Below are 27,375 nucleotides of genomic sequence, written 5' to 3'. Positions count from 1 at the left end.
TCAGACTCCCAAGTTAACCTCATGGGATCAAAACAGCCTTTCCCATTTTAAGAGCTTTTCACAAAGAGAAATATTTCTATGTAAAGGCTGCTTAGACAAGCTTCTGTACTTTTTCTTCTGAAAACTCAAAATTATAATTATTATTTCAATTATTTTCCTTTACTCTTTTTTCCTTTGATAAATTAACTCACATTTAGTTTTCCTGAACCAAAAGTTTTTCTGAAAATATATGTGGAAAATTTCATAACAATTTCGAACTTTGTTCTGGTAACAGTGCTGTTCCTCCCCCTCCCACTGCCCAAATCCAAACTCTCAAATATACAACTTGAACTCCTTTTCATCCTAGCTTCTCATTTAAGTTAAGAAAATTGCTGAAGCACTAATTAATATCTGGAACTACAGAGGACAGAAAGAAAATGAAAACAAGAGGGACCTCTTTCAGAACCAGAAAAAAGTAAGAAAAACAAATGTTCTGTGTTTCAAAATGGCTATGAATGCACTACACTGCACTTTTTATCTATTCCACAGTAAAGTATCATCACCGTTTCACCTCTGGTTACAGAACTGCCAATGGAAGTGGTTCTCTTCCTCCTCCCAACACTGCACTTAGTTTAGCAACTGTGCAATCCTATGACTGATAAGTAAACTGCTCCAAGGGAGAACATTATTTTGTTAGTATAGTTAAATGATGGATTAGCTTATTCTACAAGTGTATGAGCACTCCAACAGAAGAGAGTGTAGCAGAAACATGTGAAGCTGGGTGGGGTTTTTTCTGCTTTCACTAAGGATGTAGGATGAGAAAGCACAGAGCTACCCATTCTGGCAACAGCTGCCACCACAGCACCCTAAATACAACAGGAAATTACACCCTGAATCCCAATCTCTTACTAATAGATTAAATGGAAAGAATCTGCTACTAAAATCAGTGATTATAGTGCTCAGCACATAAATACAAAAAATCAGGCACAGTAAAGAAGTGTACCAGGCAACTAATTGGAGAGCCCAGCAATCCTCTGATACCATGAATCAATTCCTCCTCATCTCTAAGAAAAAAAAAACAAAAACAAATCAAACACAAGAAAACAACTAACAAGATGAAGAAAAAAAAGGCAAGACCTCTAAAATGAGCTTTCCAAGAGAACTCAATGCACATTCAACACACAGCATCAACTGCAAAAAAAGACATTTTAGTAAGTGCCAATTAATGAAAAACCTATCTTGCATCACCAGAAATTTGATTATAGAATAACCATATTCACTTTGCACTGACATTCTACCACTACAATCTCAAACTGTAGGAGCAAAGTGAAGTTTCCTGCTTTAGCAGTCAACCAGAACAGAGGAAAACTCTGTTCTCCTGAATCCATACTGTATTATGAAACTGGCACAGTGTTCTTCCTTGTAATGCCCAGACTTGCAGATGTCTAAGTGTGAAAAAGCTGATGTCACAGAGGAGTTAAGCTGTTTACCTTCGCTTGGCAGTTGTGATTCCTTACTTTAAAAGCAGCTGTACAAGACAAGTGTAATTTTTCATCCCGTCACCCACCAACAATTTAGTGCGCAGACATCTCAAAGTTGCCTCCTGTTTTATAAGGGATTATTCTTCTCAGATACCCAAGGTTTGTGAATATATATAAGGTCACTATAGTCTAATACATGCCAACAGTTTATCCCTCTATACCACAACAGATTCATGTTTCAGTGTTCTCCCCTCGTAAAAAGGAAATGAGTCCAAGCATAAATTATAGATTTCTCCTTTGAAAGGGCATCACTTACCAGTAACTACCATGCTGCTCATGTTAGAGTTCGGGCTATTGAGTACACTGCCTGAAAGAAGTTCGTCAGATCCTCTCTAAAAAGAAAGAGACAGTAAGAGATTTTTTTTCCTCTATTTTGTGATTTTTAAAGATGATACTTCCTCTTTTCAGATAAGTGCAACAACTTGAAATCTAAGTAAAACTGTATATTTACATGGCAATCTGAAATGAGAGCAGCTTAAGCACAGTTGTTTAACCCACCGCTGAAATGAAACCACCTCTGGACACAATGAGAACTGCTGAACAATAACTTTTATCCAGCATTTCAAACTAAAATATTATTATGATTAAATATAGTCTATTTCAATAACATTTAAATTATAGGTTTATATACTTTATTACACATAAATTATTATATCTAGCTGAAACTACAAGGGAAATCTATACAAATAGAACTATGGAGTTTAGCTCAATTCTGACACCCCTATTTAAAAAAAAAAAAGACTTGTCTTTACAGGAAATTATCAATTTTCATTTTGGGGACATCCATTTGTTCTGCAAAACACAACTTAGGATGCAGAATTACATCTCCATTGTAATTCTTAAAACATGATAAATATCAATTAATGAATAACTTGAACATGGGCTGCAAAGATCAGAGGAGGGTTTATACTGAAAACATACAAGATAATCCTTTCTTCTCAAATAATTTGTAAGATGGGCATTTGACGTAACTGAAGAGACTTATGCTTTTCACACCTTTTTTCTTTCTTTTTTTTTTTTTTTTTACTACCCAGACCCCTTCATCCCTCAAGACTTAACCTGCCAAAAAGCCTACAAAATATTTACATGATCTTCTAGTAAAAAAAAACTTAATGCATCTTTTGAATATTATCTTTTATTTCTTATAGGTTCTATCCCCACTTCAAAAGTATTTCCACAGTACCCTTGAGACTAATCCAGGTCACAGCTAAAATGGAAATGATGAAAGAAAACAGTTACTACCCAGTACACTACCACAGAATCATGACTAGTTAGCAAATATGTTTATACAGTTTATTGAATGCTCTAAGCTCTTAAGGGTACATAACAAGCAACAAATCTGTGCCTATCAAAACAGCACAGTTCCTTTAAAATTGCATTGTGCCTAATTTCAAGATTAGGTAGGACCATGAGAAGGACTAAGACTTTTCAATATAAGGATGCATTTGAAATCAGATATAAGCAAGGAAAAATTTAGCTAGACAAAGCTGAGAAACAAGATAGAGAAGTTATGGAAACTCTAGTTATTCAAACCACATTGCTTTCTACTATAAATACAATACACTAACAGAGGCACCCAGTGTGAGTTGAAACAAACATTCCTTCTTTCTCTTTAACATTCTATTTTTCTAACATAATATTGATGAAGGTAGAATGTTGCAGAGTTCAAGATTACTAGCAGCACTAGCTTACTCAGGGATAACAGCAGTTTTTCCTCCTTGCAGCTACCGACCTAGCCTTGCCTGCGAGCCCCTGTCTGCAGCCTAGACAGCTCAACTGAAGAGGTGGACGTAGCAGCAGAGACTGAATCCGTTCACAGTCAGGCTGATTAACATAATTCAGCAGCATTTTTTTTCCCTCAATATGACAGACATTAGTTTGCAATGGTACAGTAGTTACTACATAAACTGCTGAAGCAACCCCAGTACCAAATGAATGCTCTTCCCAGAACATGCAGGAACTTTACAATTCTGAACTATCTCAAATTTGACTTGTCTTCAGCTTCAGAAAGTTACTTACAAGAGCAACTGCTGAATGAAAGAACACAAGTGTGATTACATAAACTTCTGGTTCCTCATAAGTCAGGCTTTCAAAAAGTACAAAATACTCAATAGAGTGGATATTCAGTTATGTATGTGTTTCATAAACAGTTCTCTCTTCATTTTGAAACATATCATTTTACATTTCATGAATACCTTCACAGTCAATCACAAGATCTTATCATTGCACTTGAAAGTTTTAACATTTCTGCTTCAGAAGAATAAATAAATATGAATTTCTTACATTGGCCTGTATCATAATTCTACACTTGTTTTATTCACATAAATTAGTGTTCAAAAGTCTGATTCACAAATCAGTAGGTTCAAATGTGGAATGTTCTTCCAGTTCCCCGTGAAATCACAAATGTGTAGCAACCGTCTGCTAACTCACTCCCATACATACTTCCCAAGTTTTTAGTCAAAGATCTCTCTTACCATGTGAGGAATCATCTTTACTAGATATACATGCCTGTTTTTCCTAACTGGTTCTTAAGTGGTCTAGACACCTCTATACTTCAGTCAATGTGTAACTTTAAAACCAGCTATGCAGCAAAGACATGTGATGTACTTGGACACAGAATGATTAAATTACAAAATCAAAAGCAGTAACTGTCTGGTAATTGTGATTTACTTCAAACAGGTTATCTGAAGATGCTGGTTGTCTAGTAAAGCAATTTAATATAAGCACCCCAAGTAAGTCAGTGTGTGCTCTTAAGACTGGCATTACTACGTGACACAAGCATTTCCTTAATTACATAAGACATAAATACTTATTTTACTTACATTTACTCAGCAGAGATGAGACTTTATTCAATTTGTTGTTTGGGGTGCTTGGGTTTGGCTTTATGTGCATCTTCTCTTAGAGGGTGTTAAGCCAAAAAGGACTGGCATTTTACTCAAAGAGCAAAGCTTTTCAAAACTCGCTATGTCACAGACATAACTCTGCTATAAATTTCAAGAACTATAACCAATTTTCCAAGCATCCTGAATATTTAATTAGTCTTATTTTCAAGACAGCAGTTCTGCTAGTTAAATCATGCAGAACAAAGAAACCTTTAAACTAAATTAGGTAATTTTATTGAGTGTTTCAGAGGTAAGGAAACTAAAGTCAGATCTTTGAAGTGCACAGCAAATCAGATTCAAGAAGAATGGAAGATCCAAGAGCAATGTTCACTTAATTTTTCCCCCCATCTGGTGCAAACTGCTGTGTTTAAAGAATCAAAGTAAATTTGAGATTGTGTAACAATACTGAAGATCACAAACACATAGATGGCAGAAACATTCACATCCAAGTCAAAATAACAAACAAACAAAAACCACCACAATGATTTTATTTCATCATAGACTGCAAAGAAAAGTTACTGTAACAGCAACATGGTAGAGACTAACTGAATATCTATTTTAGCATAAGGCAAGGAGATTATAAAGGACAAAATAAGAAGTACAAACTGCAATTATACTATTAATAGGTCATTTTCTGACATGTAGTCCTCAACAGCACAAGTCTTCACTGCCAAGTTTCTATTCCTACCAATGTCAAGAAGATTAATCTACATTAATCTTCCATAAAAGCTAACCACTAACTACTCAGAAACATAGAACATTTCTTTATGAAACCAGCATCTGCAAAAATGCTGGTACAAAAACTAAGCAAGGGACTTGCCAAACTAACATCTTGCAGTGAGCAAACCTTGAATTTATTGCAGTCAATACTGTCCTTTCACTGAAGCTCATGTTATCACACCCTTGCCCCCATAAGAGCATTTCCACCCATGGTGTGAAAACATCATGTTAATGTATGGCTTCAATCAATGGAATTATGTAAAACTGACACAGAGGACCCACTTTCAAAAAAGGTAAAAAATATACCAGCTCACACTTTTATTACATTATTAAAATAAAATTCAAAATTACATATACAAAAATTATTTTATATACTGTAAATTGAAGATACCACTTTGATATTTTAGTTGATTTTCCTAAATGGTTATTGTATACGCTGTCACTTCCAGAATATACAAAATCAACTACACAAAGAAAAAAAAGCCCTTAGCTGAGCAAGTTAATCTCCTAGCTCCTTGCTTTAACAGTCATAGCTAACTCAAAATCCCTCACTACACCAGCTGGATTTACATAGAAGGACTTCAGATTTTTCCCCCAGAACAGACCACTATAAAGCTTCATGCTATCACACATGCTAGCTGTGTAATTTCAGGAAGTCATTACAGGCATACTATCCTTCCAGGCTAATCAAAACTATACCATATAGAAGTCTCTGCCAACTATTTTCCTCATGTGCCAGATAGGGCTTTCAGTATTTCAAACATTCCCCAGATTTTATTACATCCAAGGTACAACCAGAAAGTAACAACTTTAGCTTGAGAGTTACTAAAGCCATTTAGTCTTTTATGCATGCAAGTACTTTTTGTCAACTGTTTATGTCCAAGAAACATGAGCTATTTTCCCAATAATTCAGGGCTATGGAGACTGTTCAGAAGTTATGGCTGAACCTAACATAGCAGTGTATTACAGAAGGCATATTAGAAATGTGTGTAGAAGCATGACAATACTACAAGAACACTAAGCCAATACTACTAGAAACAGTAAACAAGTGACAAAATTGCACTTTGTTAACTCAACAGTTTAATCTAAAATAATTTCTTAAATTCCCACTAGAAAATATAAAGACGACGCTCAAAGATACTGAAAAATACCTTTCCTGATAAATCCTCTCATTTGTGGTATCTGAATTTGTTGATACTAAAAACCTCTCTCAAAAAACATGATGCTTCTGCCCTCCCTATCTCCCTTTCTCCCTCCTTTTCCCCCAGTTGAAAGAAAAATAGGAGAACTTTAGCTGCACTGCACATTTACCAGTCATTCTCAGCCTACAGGCACGAATTTCCCAAGGGGTATGACAAGCCAGGAGACAGATCTCATGATTTAAGGAAATCCAACAGCATTGTAAAACACTTCATTTCTAACAACACCTGGGAACAATTTAAAAGAGCGAGCCAGAAACCTGATAGTATGGGAGAAGAATAATAGGACATGACAATTTCAACCCAGATATTAAGCATTCCTCTCTAACAGATGCACACCTGCAAACACACTACTTCAGTATCTGAATTAACTTTAGGGACTGATGTTGGAAACAACAGAACAACACATTTTAAACTCCACAACACAACATTCATAAACTTTGTTGAGTTTACATGTGTGATGGATCAGTATTCAATGACTGCTTTATTTTTAACATGATACATTTTTAATGAATCCCTGCATAAATATACCCTCACATACTCTTTTGTGAAGAAGAAACACCTGATCTGCCTTACGCTCTAACTACATGCACTACTGTCAAAACATGTAATATAGATTACCCTAATGAATTTATTACACTTCTCATTGAATTTATTACACTTCTCATATGTAGGATCACAGAAGACCAATTCAGGACAAGACAAGCTAAGTCCAAATGTACAATCGAACAAGAAACTCCATGCAGGTTCATAAATACTTTACAAAGCATACAGTTTGAACCATAAGGTTGTTATCACTTCACCAGAAGCTTACATGCAAGGAGTACACCTACTTTTTTTTTTTAAAGATAACACTATTTAAATATAATAGCATGAACTGTTATCAAATAAGGTCAAGCACTCCATGGGTTCTTAATAACTCACTTGTAACTTAATACTGAATAAAAATCAAGTGATGTTAATTGGATACAATATTACCACCGATTTACTACTCTCCACATATTTTCTTTTTTACCCTACTTCAATTCTTTTTCATACTCTCCTCAGCCAAGCATATATTGTTTACACAGACAAACAACTAACTTTGCCATTTTAACACTCTCAGTTTTTCAGTAAGAAAGGATCTAGGAAAAAAAATCAGCTTTTATTCTTTTTTCTTGCAACTATTCACACAGTATGTCACGTACCTCAGTTATAAAAACATACAAAGTTTGTAGGAATTGAGAGAGAGCAATCAAAGGAATCTGAAAAGTCTTTACTATTGAGACAATTCTCAATTCCTCTGAAAAGAACCAAATTTCTCAAAGCATCAGAAGATCAAGATGGACTATTAAACCAAAAAGCCAAAGAGCAAAGAATTAAATCTCCACTTGCACCACATCACACAGTCCCATCTGGAAACTTCCAAACTTTCAACTGTAATGAAAGACTACAGGCAAGAACCTTGTTCAAAATGAATCAACGCTTTAAAGATCAAGGAGGAAGTACACTAACAAGATCATTTATTCCAGCATTTCAGACTTTCTCTCCCACTTTTACCAGGAAAGAAAGTATTACTCTCAAACTGCTGTATGTTACTGGTAGTAAATTAGAATAGGAGAGAACAACTAACTAGATCTACCATCTGGATGTGTTCTTTGCCTTTCAGATAGAGAACCACGGCAGCTGGATGTACAGATCTGGTCCTTCGGTAGCAGTTTCTACACCTTAAAAGTGTGATCCACATGGAAGGTATTTTCTACTAAATTATCTGCTATTTCCAATAGTAAATTAAAAGTACTAGTGCTAGTTTGTCTATAACTCAATACTCATGTTACGCATTTATAGAAAAACTGGTTTTATGAAAAACTAAATGCAGCTGCATGTACTTGCAGCTATAAAAAAATACCCAAACCCCTAAATCAAACATCACAGTCCCATTAACAGCTTATGAAACCACAGCCTCATTTGAAACAACTACCATCAAATGCAGCAATCCTACCTTCTCCCTCACCCCAGCAACTTGTTCATATTCCGTCCTTCCCAATTCTATATTGCTACAAGCACTTATGCAACTGCTTGCTTTGGAACAAATCTGAGTAAAAAGATGTAACTCACTGTTGTGTCACCTTAGCTTTATCCTGGTTAAGTTCCCAAGAGAGGTCTGTGAATTGGCTACCTAAACACCTGCTACACAACTATTACAGTGACAGAAAAAACTAGAATGAAGCTCGATTTGCTTGTGAAACATGGCTCAAAGCTTTAAGAAATGGGAAAGGTACTTTCATACTGGTATTAGCTCATATTTTTCATATCATAGAACCACAGAATATGCCAGGTTGGAAGAGACCCACAAGGATCATGGAGTCCAACTCCTGGTCCTGCATAGGACCATCCCAAAGCATTTCTCTTTGTACAACTCCCCCATTAAGATGCAAATGTGTTCTGTTACAAATGAAGAATAGGTGATTTCCAATTAGTTACAGACATCAAAAAACATCAAAGAGCTATACTAAACCTTCCTTACATTGATGCATACTTACTACAGAGCACAAAGTAATTTTCAACATTCTTCCTTTCTTTCCACTTTCAGTTCTCCTTATTTTTTTACATATATTACAGTGGCAGAATGAGCATTTAAAAAACCCAACCAAACAAACACAAGCAAGAAAAGAAAAAAGAATTGGAGGAAATTGTTTTGAGAATAAATACGAAAGCCACTTCAAACACAGTCAATTTACAAAAGTTACTGTTACAAAAAGAGCAGATGTCTCTCATTGTAGGAAGTTATTTTTTGTCACCAAGGACATGCTCCTCATGCCACTATTAAAAAGACAAATCCAGATGCCAGTTCTAAACTTCTGAACAAGGTCACACCATTCTTACTTCACTACTATAACGTTCCACACATTTTTTTGCTGTCTACTGCTACTATCACAATCAAGTATCATTGAACACAAAAGTCGTTTAAAAACATTATCCTAGCTAACACAATATTAAGACAGTTTCTCCAATTCACAAACAGCCCATTTTTCTCAAATTACTGCCTCTTTGACTAATCTACCAGCAGCCTACCAGTAATTATATTAGACACGCAAATATAGCTCAAGACTATAATTCCAATATATAACTCTAATATATAATTCTAATATTGCTAACATAACCAACTAAATACACATTAATTATTCTCTCTTTCCTTAAGCATACTGCAAAGGTTGATGCCCTGACTTTGGGGAAAAAAGGCCATCCCAACATCTTTAAACATTAAAAAATTATGTTTATTGGAATATGAGTTTTCCACCCTAGCTATAATGGGGGCTATCTATGCTCGGCAGCTGAAGCTCTGTTTTTGGCCAGTATAGCCCAAAATACTCTCAACAATGTCAAAAATCCCAAATGCTGAAACCAAACAACGCATCCATGAAGAAGTGACTGCTTCCTTTCTCCTCTCAGGTAGAAGCACACGTCAGCCATTCTGAAACATGCAGTCCATATATACAAAATGAGTCACTCGATTGTTCAGGCCCCATTTACTGCACAGCTACACATGTCAGCCAGGAGAAAGATGATACATTAGACTGAAGTGGCACACACTGAAATACAGTAGAAAAGATCATCCTCAACATGTACCCAAAATTCATTTAAGTTATTCCCTGCACCTGTGTGACATACATTCTTTACATCATGTTTTACGCCCCTCCAGAGCCTTTTAATTACTCCAGAGAAGAGATACATTATATACTTCATACATGGCTCTATCACTGCAAGCACCTAATCACTTTACTTTCAAGATTAAAGCACTGTAACTGCAAAGAGAACACAGGAGACCAATTCGAAGTACAGTTATTAGATGCTGATTATTAAATACTCAAATCTATATAGCCAGTGCACAGATTGAGACTAGTAGCCAACTAGCAAGCCATTTTATTTTTAGTAACTAAGGACCGCATGTAATAAAAGCAAAGTAACTGTGATGTACCTTTTTTAAAGAAAAAAACCAAACATTTTACATAGTATGGCAATTTTTAAAACTGTGCATGAAGAAATCCATAAAACATATAGAATCTCTTCAAGAAACTAAAAATTTTTGAAAAAAATTGAACTATGTAATATACTATCATTACTGGAATTCTTAGCTCTCTTCTATTCAAGTACACTTTACACAAACTGCTTATATAAAGTGTGAGTTCACAAACTAACAGACACAGAGCTAAAGTTCATTCTTTCTGCATTACTTTGTAAATTGTAGTATAAGGGGAGAACTGTGTGCAGAGTGACCCTTCTTTGCCTCCATGAATTCTATGTAAGCAAACCAAGACATTACAGACCAAATCAAATGTGAATTATTTCATATACACTTACAAGATGACTGGGTTTTAATATGTTCTAATGCTTTCAGAAATTAAAGCACACTGCTTCTCTGACAGATTTTAGCTAGGAAGTGTGCTGCCATAGCATATTTTAGGTTGCACAAATCCCTACATTTACTCTATGCAAACCAAGTTGACAAACAGTGTTTGTCATTTTTTCCACCTCCATTCTGAGTTTTATGTTTTCATCTGCTCTTGGTGTTATTTTCTGGTGATTCAACAAGTAAACAAAAAGAAGACTGAAAATCAAATGAACAAAAATGTCTTAAATCAAGTGTACAGCACAAATAAATGGCAATAGCTTCAAATTTATCAGCCTCACTTGCAGGTAATTCAGACTGTAAAACTGTTAATAAAACATTATAAGCAAGCATTCCTTCTACTTTATACTTGCCTTGCCCATATGAAGTCCTCAAAGCTCAAAAGCCCTCTTTTAATTGATAAACAATACCTAGACTACAATAGTTAACTCCTGTTACTCTTTTACAAATGGGTTTAAAAATATGAGTAACGTGCTCACTTTTCTGTTTAAGAGAGAAACCAGCCAGACATAAGTTAATATAATTTTCAAATTTGTATTGACATGACTGATGACAAAATAAAGCAAATTTTCCAGACAGAAGAGTCTTATATCACAAGTTGTTTATCTAAGTACAACTGAATATATCACAACACGCTGCATAAATGACCAGCATACATACTGTAGGTGAAAAATCTCAAGAAAGCATTGGTTTAAACTAATATCCTGGATAAGTTGACTTCACACAGGTAAATCCTGCCCACCTCCAATGGCTATCCAGTCACAATAAAAGTAGCATTGGAATAGCATTAAAACTGCTGATGCAATTCCTTGGATTCAAAACTTAATCCCTACACATTTCCATAGCACCCCAAATAAAAGACAACAGCCAAGGAAAGGAGGGATGAATGATCCCAGGTGTTTATATACACCTATAGTAAAGCATTCCTCTACTTCAAAATATCAGTGGATCAAGAGCAGTGAATAGTCACTAGAGAACAAAAAGGAAAAATGTTTCACGTGGCCTTCCACAAAACACGAGTGAAGCTGGCATTAAGACTGCTACCCACACTGCATACATCATTAGAAAGAAATTCCATTTTCCATTATAAGTATCTTGAGATAATTACAGAAGCTCCAGAACACAATCCAGTTTACTCCTCCCTTATTTAACAGCTTTTTTCAGAAAATCATTGTCCTTATTTACTCCTGCTACTTCCATGCACAGATTCTCTTTTAAAATCTGTAACAGCAAGACTATTTTTACAAGGCAAAGAGCACAACTTTTTGACACTTCTGTGTCTTTCCCTGTATATATTTTAATTACTGCCTTCATTACACCTGCCTTGCCTTCTTTCTTATATTCATATATAACTTCTATAATCTTATAAAATTAACTTCTGTAACCTCATAATATTAACTTCTATAATCAACAGAAAGAAGCAGTTATGTCCTCTGAGTGAGTTCATTTAATTGTATGGCCAGTATCTGAAAATACAGTTCCAAAATTGCAACATATTTCATAACACTCAAATTCTCATAAACACTCAAGATGCTCACAGTAAAGAAGGAAAGGGATACTGAATACATTTACTTTTCCTGAAGTGAGAATGTCAGAATCCAATGTTCAAGTAATACATGATTTACCTGAAATTGCTTCTTCACTAGACATGACTGAGGGCAATTTATGGTTTAATTTTTTTTTGCCTCAAAGCAAATGATCGGTTTACTTCAAAAAACCTTGGAACTCTTGGAACTTTCTTAGGTATTCCTCCAAATGACTAAGTGCACTCTTAAATTTTAAACAGTCCTCCCAGGTAACAAAGAAACAATCATGCCAGTTCATATTTCTATTGTGATTAGCTCCCACAGAAGTGCTTTAATAACTACACTTGACTCACGACTCAGAGAGTGATTTTAAGCCTCTCTCCAACATTTCACGAACATATGGAGCCAGATGGGTCCAGAATCCATATAACTGACTTCTTATAGCTCTTCCTAGAAGCACGCCTGCTCAGGAACATAATAAAGGTATGTCTGACAGAACAGCTGTTGTATCTATAGGCTGGCTGTATTATGTGAGAACTAGTCCAAACCCAGCAGGACTGACACTGAATCCGAGCAACTGAGCCTTACTAAACAAAGCCTGCCTTAGCAAGCAGTTTACACAGATCAGCTTCAGGTGAAAAGGCAGGTATGTAGCACAAGCTAAGAAGTCCCTGACCACATGTGAAGAGTTAACTGTAGGCACTAGAAAACTTTTATGTTCCTACCACTGGAAGAATTGCTCACAAGCATTCATTAAAGTTCCCTTGTCCCATATACCTTTGCTTTCTCATAATTTCTCAGTCTGCTACTATGAAGTACAGATCTAATTCCTGAGACAGATTTGAATAAAAAAGTGAAGTAAGTAGTAAATTTACAACCCTTTGGAAGCCTTTTCCTTGCTATTAAAAAAAAAAAAAAAAAGATCATAACCAAACTTGAGAAATAAAAAGTAAAGCAAAGCAAACACCCACTTCTGTGTCTACAAAAATTCTACCTCCCATATTTTAGAGTCCTATTACAGGCAGTCACTTCTTTCTTAACTTCAGTGGTAACTGTTTTGAAAAAAGGAGGGGGAGGGAGAGAAGAAAACACGGCTTTTACAGGCACCATGCAACAATGAGAAAGTGTTGTTTGAAAAAAATATGCAAAACTAAACTTGAAAATAAGAAGCTGACACCACTACATTCATCTAGAATCACTGTTTACAGTTTAGTGACTAGAAAGGTCTTTTATGTAGAGCCTCCAATTTACCCCTGGGGATTTTTGATTAATAAAGCATATATTGCTGACTGGATATCAGCTCACAATGACTAGTTAAAATCTTCAAATTTGCAATTACTGATGCTTAAAGTAGTTAATTTTGTATCAACAGTTTACCCCCTTATTTATTAAGTGTACATCCTACCTTAACACCAACTGCAACATCAGTGACAATGCTGTAAAAAAAAACAAAACAAACAAGAACACAAGTTAACCAATTTATCCTCAAATTCAACTTTTCAGTGTATTGCAATGACACAATAATGAGGAAACAAATAGCCAACAACTTTCCCGATCAAGAAACTATGTTCCAAGAACACAGCAGGACTGAGGGGAAGTTCAAAAGAAACCTACAAGAGCCACTGAGCTCCCCCAGATTACAGGCTTCTCCAAAGGAGTACAAAGTTTCAAGTAAACGTCACTCCAATGCAGCACTGGTTAGGAAATTTCTTTAGAAAACTCGGGTCTCGGGACTACACGTGGACCAGAGGGTGGAAATAAAATAATTTAAAAACAAGTACAGAACTTTTCTCAAACATCTCTGCTAACCAGACAGCTAATTCAGCAACACAGCCTGCCCTAGAGATCTTCTTATAGCAGAAAGCAACGAAAACTTTTTTTTTTTTTTAAATTAGCTGGGAAAAAAAGCAATGCATTGGCAGCTACACTTATATGAAATTTAATGAGGTACACCTATACAAAACGCTGCAACAGGTATGTCAAGGTCCACCTTTTTCTTAGAGGTTGTGACATCATCACACAGTGTGTAACACAATCCCAAAAGAAATGTAAGTCCACATGAAAAAAAAAAAGGAAAAAGAAAACACGAGTATGTGAGAGCATTCCACCATGTAGTACTCATTAGTGCCAAGACTTCTCAAACAGGATTTGTAAAACCTAACATTATAATCACAACTAACCATAAAAAGCCTTAAGAACTCTCACAGTTGAAAGGTTATATGCTTTAAGCATACCAAAGAGATGGCTTCTCTGTTTGAAGTAGAGTAAACAACTTAATAGGAAATGTGGGAGCTGGAAGCTGTTGTATTTACACTGACGAGGGCTACAACCAGCAGCCCCATTTTCCAAATCCAACAAAAAGCAGGCCTCGTGTGTGGTGCCTGCTCATCCTAGCCCTCGCTGTCCCGCATGGTCGACTCCTTCCAACCTTTCCTTCTTTGGCTTTTACAGCCAGTCCGCAGCATATACAAAGACATCTTTCTACCTGCGGAGGGGGGAAGCCAAAGGGCTTATTAGGCAGCTTCTGAAAACAAAAGAGCTCGACATCTGGCTCCTGCTGGTATCGCTCCTCCCCTCCAGCCAGCTCCAAAACAAACCCGAGCCCGCAGCGTGCCCCTCCTCAGCCCCCGGCCGGGGGGACACCCGGCACACAGGGGGGAGCAGGAGGGAGCGAGAGGCTCCGGGGGGGGCACATCGCGCTGCCTCCTCACGTCGGGACGCGCCGTATCGGGCACTGCACTGAGCAGGGGGCGGCCCAAATCCCCCGGCCACTCGAACGGGGGATCCTACCGGGGGGTCACGGAGAGGCTGAGCCCCCTCCTGCCCCCTTCCAGCCTGCACGGGGGCCTCAGGCTCCAGGCGTCCCGCGGCGGGCAGCCCGCCGCTCCCCACACCCTCGGAGACGCCCGCCGTCAGCCAGCGAGGCGCCGGGACAGGTCCCACCACCGACCGGCGGCAGCGGCGCGGCGGCCCTTCCCCCCAGCGCCCCGGGCCGCACTCACCCGTCCATCGCCGAGCAGGGCAGAGCGCGGGCACGGGACGGGAGCCGCGCACCGGGAAGCTGCGAGAAAATGGCGGCCTGGCCTGCACGGGATCCGCCGAGCGTTGCCGAGTGCCGGGCTCCGCTCCGCGTCCGCCGCCGCTAACGCGCACGCGCCGGGCGCTCGCGCATGCGCCCTGCGCACCGATGAAGCCGCTTGCCCTCAGCCGCCTGGCCTGAGCCGGCTCGAGGGGCGGTGCGAGCCTGCCCCGCCCAGGGCGGGGACGGGGCGGGGGGTCCTGCCCGCACATCCCGGGTCCGGCACCCGCATCCAGGGTCCTGAGCCTCTCCGGGGTCCGGCACCCGCACCCCGGGTCCAGTACCTATCCGGGGTCCGGCACCCGCACCCCGGGTCCGCCACCTATCCCGAGTCCGGCACCCGCATCCCGCGTCCGGCACCCGCACCCCGGGTCCGGCACCTGCACACCGCGGGTCCGGCACCTGCATCCCGGGTCCTGCACCTATCCCTGGTCTGGCACCCGCAACCTGGGTCCTGCACCGGGGTCCCGAGGGGCGGCTACTGCTCCTCCTGCCCCGGCGCCCCGCTTCGGGACTGCGGGGTGTGGGGCACACACGACAGCGCCCGGGCGGCTGGGGGCACACCCGCCCCCCCCTCTCCTCAGCCCATGCTCGTTCGCGATCGGGACCGCGGCTGAGCCGCCCGGCCCCACTTGTTGCGTGAAGAGTTTCCACGCTTGTTGGCAGCGTTCCCCAGCGCCGGGATCTGGTCCCGTGTCCTCAGGGAAAACGCTCAGAGGGCCCGGGCAGCCCCACGTCCCCCGACAGAGAGCCCTGTCCCTATCGCTCGGTGCCCTCGGCTATGCAGTCCCTGACAGGGAAACAGCCTGTTGGCTATATGGCTGATCACTAATACTGTTTAAAAAATAATTAAAATGAGCGTGCAAATCAACCATTGCAGTGAGTTGGGTTATTTCCTCACAGAAATCCGTATCGCCGTGGTTTTCTGTAAACTATCATGTCATGGTACGAACTATTTGCTCTGCCGGGCCATTAGGAAATACACTATTTCTCCCCTTTATTTTTTGGCAGGTCTCAATGTTTCATCACAAATCTCAAAATGTTTGATACAGAGTTTCTAGAAAGAGCTGTGCGTGAAACAGTCCTGGATTGCATTCAAACAAAAAGTCAAACTAAAGGTTTTATACCTATGAAAGAAAATTTGAAAATGTGATCCAAATGTTCCTATAACATCCCAAAAACAGAAGAACACTAAAAAGTATTCAAAACGTCTTCTATGATTTTTATATTTTGATCTGGCAATACTGTTTTCAAAAATATGTTTTGAGGAGGTAGTCCCTTACTTGATTGCACTTTAATTTTTTCAGGTTACTGTAAGTCCCTTGGAGTCTGTCACTGAAACTATTGCAATGAAGCTGATAAAGAATTTAGGAACCAAAAAACTATGCATACCTCCATAACTAGAAAATTTTCAGGATGCTTTAATACCCCTGTATCCTTCTCTACACTGACCTCATGAATAGCTTAATAACTGCCTTAACAATTAGGAGTACATACAAATTCTCATTCTACTCTGTGACTTTTTGTTGTTCTTTTCTGGAAAAGTCATTCTGGTTCTCTGCAGCAACCAGTTTACTAGGTGGAAAATAGCTCAGTTTTATATTGGTAAAAATACCAATCCTTCTACTTCTTAGTAATTAGTAGAAAAGGTGTCTTTCCATTTGACTTCTCTGTCTCACTGCCTGACTTGCCGTTGCCTTTATAGTAATGCCATCTTCAAACCTGATCTTCTCTTCTGTAACATTCCTGTTTTCTTCTTCTTTCATGACACCTTCCAGAATCTATCTAATTAAGTGAGCTAATTCTCATTCAGTTTATCCTCTGAGTTAGATGCTCTTCCATATAAGGGAGACTGAGGAGCTGCTGTTGAGTGTTTATAGCACAAAAGACACTGGAACTGGGTTTGCAAAGTTGAGTTTGAAATAATGGATGTGACTTCATAGAGAAAATTTCTGCCCCCCCCATAATAAAGTGATAATTAATCAATCAGGATTTTACCTAACCATAACCCTAACCTAGAGCATTAAATTTTAGAAAGGAAACAAAAAGATACCAACATTCAGTGTATTATTAATAAAATACCATGACACTCTCTTGCTCAGTTGTTTGTGCAATGTGGTATTCCACTTTCCTCTTCAAGTAGCTTTGCCTTTTTACACTATTAGATCATTTTTAGTATGCTTTTGGGTGCCTGATGAAATGTCTGCCATATTTGGGACATTGTGATAGCACAAATAATGACTTAGTCATCTGTTTTCTCTGTTGCTAGAGTACGTCTTTGCTTTGTTTTTCTAATGTTTTAGAAGCTCAGAAAAAAGTTGCTGCCAAAATACACCCCCTTGTCCTTAGGACCTGACAGCTTTCTGCTGAAGTCCTGCATCAGATATTTCAGAAGGCAGCTGAAATGTCCAGTGAGAGACAATCATTCAGTAAAACACCTCAAGCAAAACCCTCCATATTCAATTGTTACATTACAAAACACGAGGGCATAAATCCCCAATTCATTTTATTATAACCAAAATTTAAGTGTAGATACTTCTATAGGCTGTACAAAAGTTCCAAAAGTTTTCTTTTGAAATCTTAGTAATCTTACCGCTGCAATAATATTTTGTTTTCCAAAATAGTTTCCTTTGATCATTGATACACTTAGATCTTTCACTTTGATTGGTTGTTTGCTTTTTATTTCAAGAACAGCTAATAGTTGTGTAGTTCAGTAGCATTATGAGTAGTTAATAATGAATGCTTAGTGAAAGATTTTAGGAACTAGAAAGCACACAAAGATATTTTCTGCTATGTGTTGTCCCAAATTGAATCTCTGGAGCTACTGGGGAAAAAACACCAGCATCCACACTCTGAGAGAATATCTTGTCCAAGAATGTGCCTGAGTACTTTTTGATATCTACAGCATTCCAGGGCAACAAATTATGCAATTTTGGAAATCTCTGTGTGAGAAATATATCCTTTTGTTTGTGTCAGGCCCACTGCCTAATAATTTCCTTTGATGTCCACTAATTCTTTTCTTCTATAGATAAATAATTTTCCCTGTTTACCTAAACATGCCATTCATGAATGCACATACCTTCATCATATACCTTTACCTCATTCATTCAGTTCTACTTCCAGAGTCCTAGTAAATTTAATGTCTTCCCTATTAGAATTCATTCATTCCATTTCTTTCAATAATTTGTTTTGCCTTTTTATACACCTTTCCTAATTCTATTCTAGAAGAACATAACGGTCCTCGTTATTCAAGTTACAAATCCAGTGGCTTATATAGGTGCATAATAAGTGCTTTCTGGTTTTATATTCTTTTTCTTTTCTGATAATACCAATCTCATTTGGATGTTTGAATGCTACACAGCCATGAGCTGGTGTTTTCACACACCCCCCAACTCAAGCACTCTTTGCTGTGTGGAAGCCATTCATTTAGTTTCCAGGACCTTCCATATATATTTTGGCTTCTTTTCTCCCTTGAATATTACTTCCATTTTTCAGCACAGAATTCAACTTGCCATTTCATCGTTCAGTCACACAGTATCATGAGAGCTTTCCACAATCCTTCATGGTCAGCTTTTGTTTTTATTACCATGAATAATTCAGTGTCATCAGCAAACCTTGGTCGCCTCAATAATCACTCTTTTTTCCAGATCATTTAAGAATATGCTGAACAGTCTCTCCCTGTTGTACTCTACCACTGACCTCCCTCTACTGTGAAAAAAATAGACCGTTTTTCTTGTCCTTCATTTATTATCTTTTAATAATGTAGTATTAATAATTAATAATTAACAATTTATTAATATATAAAATAATATACATGTTAATACTGCATCACCTTAGTTTCTCTCGAGAGCCTTGGGCAGAGAATTTTAACAAAAATATTTTTTTAAATTATATTGTTTTAATCAGACTATGTGAAAACTCAAACTTAGTGACTCCTTCAATGAATATGATACTTCTTCCTATTAGATGCACTTACAGAGTATCCATTTTTCCCTATCTCCAAACTAAATAGTCCTGTCCATTTAGTTTCCCCATATTGTTAACAGTAGTGTCATTAAATGGCATTGCTTAGAACAACAGATCCTCTGGATATTATGGGAAAGGTTGATCATTCGGTTTACCAGTCTTTGTTATATTAAACCACATTATTCTATCTTAAGCCAGGCCTTATCATCTTCATAAATTCCCCAGATGCCTTTGAGCAAAATCTCTACATTTATTAGCAGCTATTCATCTTTTTGTGCTCCTGTAAACAATGTCCTTAATCAACATTTCTTCTCAGCAGTCTATATGGATTTACTTTGTTTTCTTAATCAAAGTTTTGAAGTTATTGTGTAGTTCTTACAAGCACAGTGTCCTAAATAAACATCTCTTTTTCAAGTTCAGGTCAGACCTCATCTTGCTGGTCTGAATCCTACAGGCTTCTCTCCAGCATTTTATTTCTAGCATCCTTGATAGAAAGACAGCTTATCTTGGGCAGGCTGGGAGTATAACTGCTCTCTACCGTATCAAACACTGAAACATGTGACATAGCTTATACTGGACTTCAGTGAATGTTCGTATGGGCTCAAAGGCCTATTTTTGACACCGAGATTAGTATCTGTCTGCCTACTTTCCCTCTCTTGCTTGAACCGTATCCACCTGGAAATTTATTTTCCATAGCAATTTCACCTTTTTCTATTACTGTGATTAAATACATGTACATTTACTTTCTTCAGGACTGGAGATCAGTTTTACATTTTATTACAAACATCATATGCCATTGGTGATTGCAAACATCTTTCATTCTATAGGGTTTTCTTGGGTTTTGTCTTAGCTGATCAGTGGTGGATTGAAGATCATGATGTGGGTCGTGTACAGCCATGGCTGCAGCTCTGGGAAGAGTGCTGTTTTCTGTTAGGGAAAAGAAGTGAATTGTTGTTTTGTTGGTTTTTTTTCTGAATGTAAAAGTGCTTGCTGAGGTTATGAAACAAAGGGTGGAAGTTCTTTGCTTCTTGACCTTAAAAAAATGTAAGGATCTTTCTGTTGTCACATACAGATGTCTAAGTGCTGGTCTGTCGCTCTACAAGACACAGGTGAAATATTCCAACACCAAAGCCATGATTGCTCTCCAAGTACATAGTAAGGTAATTTAATGGGTAATGAGAACCTAGTTGTCCCCTGACCACGGTATGGTTGACCAGTATTGATGAGGACTGCTCCCTAACGATGGTGCTTTTACCAGCCTGGATCTTTACATTGCAGACAGCACAGCTTTCCCACCTACCAGGCTGTCACAAAACCCACTAAAAAATTTCTAAGCACTGTACTTTTTAAATCATGTGTAGGTTACATGAAAGACCCACAACCAGAAAAGATTTAATTCTCAGAGACACCTTCATTACTACAATAGCTTTTGCCAACCAGTATTGCAGGTAACAAAGGTTCTCCATTTGAGGATCAGACAAGGTATAGATTTAGGGACTTCCAAGATGATTTTTATTTTTAAGCTGAAGGGATGCTGCCTAAATTTTAGCGAATGATACTCATATAAGGGCATGGCTAATTTAACCGAGCGCAAGCATTTAGTCCAGCAATGTCCTGGCAAGCTGTTTGTGCAAACTGGTGTCCAGTCTGGCATGATGTCTCAGCAAGTAGGTAGTGACTAGTAGCTGAGAGGTGGCAAACATTAACCCCTCATCTGATATGCCTGCTTTTGCAGGGGGGACTTTTCTTCTGTTCCAGTGCAAAATCAAGTAGATCCACTGCTGCAGGTGATCTAAACTCATCTGATTTGACTTTGCACTGAGGTAGTTTAGACAGATGCACAATCATTTTTATCAGAGAAGAGCTGCCAAGCACCCAGCCCTCCTGCCTCCAGCTGCTCATTTGCAGTCTGAGAGCCTTTCCTGCTCTATGCGCTGCAGACAGGAGCAAGCACAGGCCAGAGATTTCAGCTACGGCCCGAGCCAATATCCCCAAACTGGACTTAGATGCAAACTGAAGGGTGTACTAAGGTGTATTTTGACTTGCCCTCTATCTAACTCACAGACAAACATCAGACGGAATACTTCAAAAAACATACACAGTGAGCCCAGTCTTGAACAAAGTCTGAGGTTGTCTAGTTTTACAAACATGATAATTACAAACATGATTACTAAAAAGGCGACAAAAAAACTAATGGACAATACAACTCTTTTGAAAAACCTCAACACCAGCAAGGAAAAGATTCCAAATCCCCAATAACATAGTAGTAAATTAAAGCAATACATTCTCAAACAAATAAAGAAAACTCATAGCAATTTCAAAGAATGTTCTTTGCACATCTGGACTGAAATGGGACTTTTGCTATTGATTTCAGGAATACCAGAACTTGAACTCTGAAATTAAATGATTTAAAAGGAGTAAAAAGTGTCTAATAGTAATTTTTAAAAGGCCATATAAGTGACAGATGAGCTCACCTTTCCACTTTACTCTTTGATGTTATAAAACAGATTTTTTTTTCTACAGTTTTTCCAAAAATGGGCTCTTGCAACATCCCATCCTACAGAAGTTCTTCCAAATGCTTTTACACCTTATGTAGGAAATGGCATTACGTTCCTGAGCTTTTTTGATAGGGATTATTTTATGGGCTCCTACAAGACTGTGTAAATTATCAAAAAGAATATCATAGAGGAAAAATATTTCCAAGTGGATGCTGCCCATGGTGGCAAAAGATATTTAAAATGGAAACCTTTTAAGTGTTACAGAAAAATGTCTTCAAAGAGGACACCCCAGAAATGTGACTGTTTTTTAAGAAATGAAAATCTTCAAAGTAGACACCTCTTTCTGTGAGAAAATCCTCAAAGGGGTATTCCTCCAAAGTGAGAATCTTTGAAAATGAAATCTCTTAACTGATCTGAAAATTTTGAAAGCAACAAACTGTTCCTAAAACCAGGAGCAACTATGGCAGAGTATAGAGTGTTCTCAAAGAGAGAAATAACTGCACCATCATTAATTATAGAGGTGATCAATGCCTACTTCTCTTACAAGAAGGAATAAGTATTATTTAAAATCCTTACCATCATGACAAAGTTACTAAAATACATTTTTACAATATTTTTAACAATAAAAAGTATTGGTGGCAGCACACTCTCATCACAGGCAGTTGCTGACTTAAAAATAGCTTCTTCACTTTTAAAGATATAAGTAAGAAAGTCCATGGAGTGGAGCTTGTCGGAAATAAAATATTTCTGTGAATTATATTGCCATGGAGTAATACTTTTTTTTTTTTTTTTTTTTTTTAAAGTAAGACAGAAAATGGTAGCTTTGCAGTGTAATTTTCCAGTTCAGAATAGTATAATTTTTGGAATCTAGACTGTTTTTCTAGGATTGAAATCCATTTCCTAATGTTTTCCAACTGGCACAATCCATGGAGTGCTTTCTGGTCAAAAGCTTTACAGGGAAGTGATGTAGGAGCATGGATGTGACAAGAAAGCAAAGTAAATAGCCTATATATAACTTAGAAAGGAAACAATGAGAAGGCAATTTGTTCATTTTGCCATGTTGAAACGTCATGGCCTTTAAGATGACTGCTGTTGAAGTATTTCTTAAAGCAATGCAAGGAGATGGATCTATAGTATCATTTAAAGAGGCTGACTGCTGTGGCACTAGACAAGCTATTGGACAGCTGACCCAAAGCCAAGGGCAAGCCAGAATTATTTGCAGGGTAAGACATGGGAGTTTAAAGCATCCTGGAGGGACGCAATCTTTTTTGAATTATGAAATTCCTAAATTAGCAAATAAAATACATATTTGCTTGCCCGAGTGGCCACTTTCTCTCTCACTCACAAGGCTCATGGAAGCAGCATTCTATTCATCTACTCCTGGATGTGTTAACCTAAAATGGTACCAACCACCCTCTCAGTTCCTACACTCCAAAGTATTCAAAAACATAGTGCTTCCTCCACTCTCCCTTGTTATCTTTTCATGCTCACTTCAGGATTTGGGTATCATAAACACCCTTAGGAAAATGTAGCTAAGGTGATACATTGTAGCATTCTGGGTTTTAATTTATTTACTGTACATACTTTTCCCACTGGTCTGTTTGTCTAGCAGCAAATTTAACTGGGATCACTTAGGCACCATTCTGTGTTAAATATTCTAGATAAAATTATTCTTTCAGATCTACTCAGCTGAAATACTTTTTAGGATATCAATTTCACAGAACTGTGATTTCTGTAGTGTGCAGTACTGGGAGGTTCAATACCTATACATACGAGGCAAATTTGACCCAATCGGCATAGCCTATATGACAGAGTTCTTTAATAACAGCTTATAATTGGGGTGTGGGTTTGAGTTTTTGGAAAACAAAAAAAAGAAAAAAAAAAACCTACAAAAAGTTGAAGTTGTTTACATGCTAAAAGGTAGTGTGAATAGTGGTTTTGCTAATAGCAGAAAAATAATCCAGATTGCAAGGACCAATTTCAGTGCTCAGTTGCTATTACAGTCTTTTCAGTTGCTGAATGCAGGCAGTAAAAGCTACAAATACCTCGTGAGACCATTTGAAGACAATCTGCCCAAATAGCTGCACATAAAAACCTTTCTGTAGCACAGCCTCTTAAAGCACCAAAACTCCTGACCTAGGCTGCAGGCTTCCCTTGCCTGCTCTCCTGGCCACTGAAGCAGAGAGCGGTCCACGCTTGGACACTGGACATGTTCTCCAACTCTGCAGCCAACACGCAGCTCCCACGGCTGCCTTAGGCTGGGATCTTGACTGCAGGCACTGTTGAGCTCTTCTGAACTCTCTCAGCACTGTAGCCAGTACTTCATATCAATGCATGAGAAAAAAAAAAAGCCCCTTCCCAGGCTCTTGCTCAAGTCCAGACTGGTAAATTTACTCCCACCCTCCAAACAAGACTTTTGGAGGGGTGTGTACCCCTGCAGCTGTGGTCTGGCACAGCCGCTCTGTTGAGCATGGAGTTGTGGTGTCATGGCATGAATGCCTGAATAAAATGAGACTTCACTGTCACAAGTGGAATTAGTGATTTCTGCTGTGCCTTAGGCTACAAGACTAAAAAAGCACCAGAAAGCAATCCATAAACTAATGTTTTGTGTTTTTTTCTATTTTTCATGCTCCACAGGAATTTCATGCTATGTTAGCTGTAATTTAAAGTTGACCTGCCACAGCAAACAAAAATCTCAGTATGGGCAACAGATTGAGCCACCTCAGTAATTTCCCTTGTCAAACCTAACTCTTCTTGTCTTTTTAATTTGGAAATAACAGAAAAAAATTCAAATGTTTCTGAGGTCGCAAATATTCCTCTCTAGACTAAATTATATTTTCCATTTGAAAATTGTAATTTGCTCTATCAACCATACAAAGCAGATACAGTTTCCATTCTTATGTAGCATGAACAGTTTCACAAAGATTAAGTGGTAAAAGGCACATCAACTCACTGGAAATTTGAAAATGGGTGCCAAGTAGCAGAGTTAAAAATTAGATATGGAAGTCATAAATAATCCTGTTCTTAAATTTATTATATATCTAGAATGGATTTTTTTTTTGTAAATTTCAGTTTGCCATCCCCCAAATTAATTAACTTTGTAATTTCAAGAGTAATCTTCTGTGTAGTCTGCTGTCCTTTAGGAGTGCTGATGTAGCTGGAGAACAAGAGCAGCTTGTCACACTGCATTACTAACTGTCTGTTTGCAAACTTTAGAGAATTTCTGGCCATTGGTGACATAATATCTTATTAACCTTTTGCAGTATCTGAACCCAACAAAGATATCTACATTTTCAGAATAAATAGCTATCATCTCAACTCCTCCTATGAACAGAAGCCACTTTTAAGAAATACCATCAGCAGTATCAGATGCAGTCCAGTGATATGTTGATTCTTCAAGGCTTAGACCACAGCAATCATCTTTATGTCAAATTTACATGTCTGTATTTCTTTGCTAATTTCTTAGTTCAGCTATCAGTCCAGTATTGTGCTTGTTGTCTGATGTGGTACTTAGCAGAAGAAAAATATAATTTTAAAAGGGCAAAATTGACAATTCACAACCATTGTAGTCACAGAGTATGTAAAGTAGAAGTCATCATCCTGTAACAAGTAATCAAAATACTGTATTGCTGCAGTCCTAGTGCAGGTTTTCAAAGGGATTGGAGTCAGGGTAGTCACATCCCTCCTGTTTTCTGCACTAGGGCAGGCAGAGTTAAGCCTTGGCCTCAGGGCACAGGAACTCACTGGCGAAAGTGAGAAGGGATCAAGGCCACTGACACATACAAGTGCTTGTCAGGGTGAACAGAGTATTTGGAGGCACAAAAGATCTCACGGCTCCAACCCAACCTGAGGCAAAGCAGCTTGCTCCGATTAAAGGCATGCACTGCTGAACAAAATATGGCTCTGCACAAACATTGTCCTAAAAACTGTAGAGACTGTTTACATATCTCTAGATTCCTTTTTTCAGCTCAGTCTTATTATTTTAGTTCAGACAGAAATTGCCCTGCACTGATTCTTTCTTCATTACATTCAAAATGTTGCTGAGATCATCCCAGACTTAAAGCTTAGGGACCATCTTAAGGGCCACCTTAAGCTTAAGGGCCTAAACCTTCAAAATTCTGGATTTTGATTGTCTAACAGTGCTAAAGATACATTCTTAATGGTAGAGAAGCAGCAGGCCTACATGCTCAGTTGAAAAAGAAGGTTTTAGTACACAACATATGCTTATTCAGACAACACATATTTTATTACCAGTAAAGAGTAGAGTAAAACACTATCATTGTAGTATCCAAGGTATGTCTGCTCCTCAGCTTGCTTCTTACCTGCAGCATGCTTCCTCAGTCTGCCACTTTTGGAATTAGATGTGATCTATTCAGTGCCCTGTTCAAACCACACTCATCTGGACAATGCATTAACTGTGCAGGTTGAGAGTAACAAAAATGCAAAGCCAACAAAACTTCATGACTAATTTTCACAGTCTTCTGTCTTCACTTTCAGTTGGCTTTGCTTGATTTTTTTCTTTCATGACACAAGGGAAACAAAGCAGGCTTGACTGAAGGACTGTTCTGGAGAGGTTTGCAGTAAGATGTGAAGTTTTAATAACACATAAGCACCTTTCATCCAAGGATCAGAAATGCTATACCAGCATAAATTGTCTCACAAGTCCTCTCTAAGACATATAATAATTATTATTATCATATATTTTCATCATTGGACAAACTGAGTCATTTTAAGTCACAAGAGCAGCAGCACAGTAGCAGAGGAAGAAAAGGAGCTTTAGGGTTGAGTCCAAGACACCCATTGTAATGGTACCTTCAAAACTGTAATACATACAGATGGATTCTTTGGTAACAGGACAGTCATGCAACAATAAAATATATCTGCAACAATAAAACACTCCATTCAAGAAACAAATTAAAATGTAAATTTTATGGGACTTACAAAAATTGTACTTTGAACTCTCCAAGTATTCAAGAATGCCCAAGGATTCAAGAAGATTCTGATCGGCTACTAGCTCCCTCCTCTGTGGTGATGTTACACTCTATACGCTCAGCTTTCAGTGAAAAATACAATTATTCCAATGATCATACTCAGAAAGATAACTTTAAAACCATTTCACTCCTGGAGGTACAGGCAGCCTGACAAATTAAGCTGTCTTAATTTGTGTGAGTTGCCTTTCTAAACTAAGCTGAAACATCAATTTAGCAATACAAGCATCAAGATTTTTAACTGGTTTAGAGACTATCAGAGTATACCTAAAACACAGGACATGAAGTCAAACACCTCAAATCTATTATGATCCTAAAACAATCCTAAAATCAACTTATCATGCACAGGGTCTATCAAGATCCAATAATAAGCCAAGAGCATTAATCTCCATAGGTTTTACAAAGTATGACACATCTAGAGATTCAGTGCAGATTTTGACATTGTCTTACCAAGAAAGTGTATCACCTCTCAGTGGCCAATGATTTTTAAGTAGTCTCATTAAGTACAGGAGATTTTGGTGCCAAGTCTTCCAAAGGGAAATAAGCATCTCCGAAGAAGCAGGGGCCCTTAATCACCCAGAACAACTTTGAAATTGCCTCCTAAATT

At 38.2% G+C, this 27,375-nt stretch overlaps 1 protein-coding gene across 7 annotated transcripts in view; it reads right to left on the bottom strand.

Annotated features, from left to right (window-relative positions):
- The window catches only part of PTBP2 (polypyrimidine tract binding protein 2), a 48,573-nt gene extending 33,207 nt beyond the window's left edge, over nucleotides 1–15,366 (bottom strand). For all 7 annotated transcript variants that reach the window (XM_050307197.1, XM_050307198.1, XM_050307200.1 and 4 more), the window contains exons 1-3: nucleotides 15,240–15,366; nucleotides 13,643–13,673; nucleotides 1,777–1,852 (exon numbers count right to left, since the gene is read on the bottom strand). In XM_050307197.1, coding sequence (XP_050163154.1) covers nucleotides 1,777–1,852; nucleotides 13,643–13,673; nucleotides 15,240–15,247 — 115 coding nt within the window. In that variant the 5' untranslated portion in view covers nucleotides 15,248–15,366. The remainder of the gene's footprint in view (nucleotides 1–1,776; nucleotides 1,853–13,642; nucleotides 13,674–15,239) is intronic.
- Between the last annotated feature and the right edge of the window lie 12,009 nt (nucleotides 15,367–27,375).

This window comes from Myiozetetes cayanensis, unplaced genomic scaffold, assembly GCF_022539395.1.
Source record: "Myiozetetes cayanensis isolate MyiCay16 unplaced genomic scaffold, myiCay2020 scf12, whole genome shotgun sequence".
Classification (NCBI taxonomy): domain Eukaryota; kingdom Metazoa; phylum Chordata; class Aves; order Passeriformes; family Tyrannidae; genus Myiozetetes; species Myiozetetes cayanensis.
Note: the sequence above shows the minus strand (reverse complement) of the source record. Positions and strands in the feature narration are given on the sequence as shown.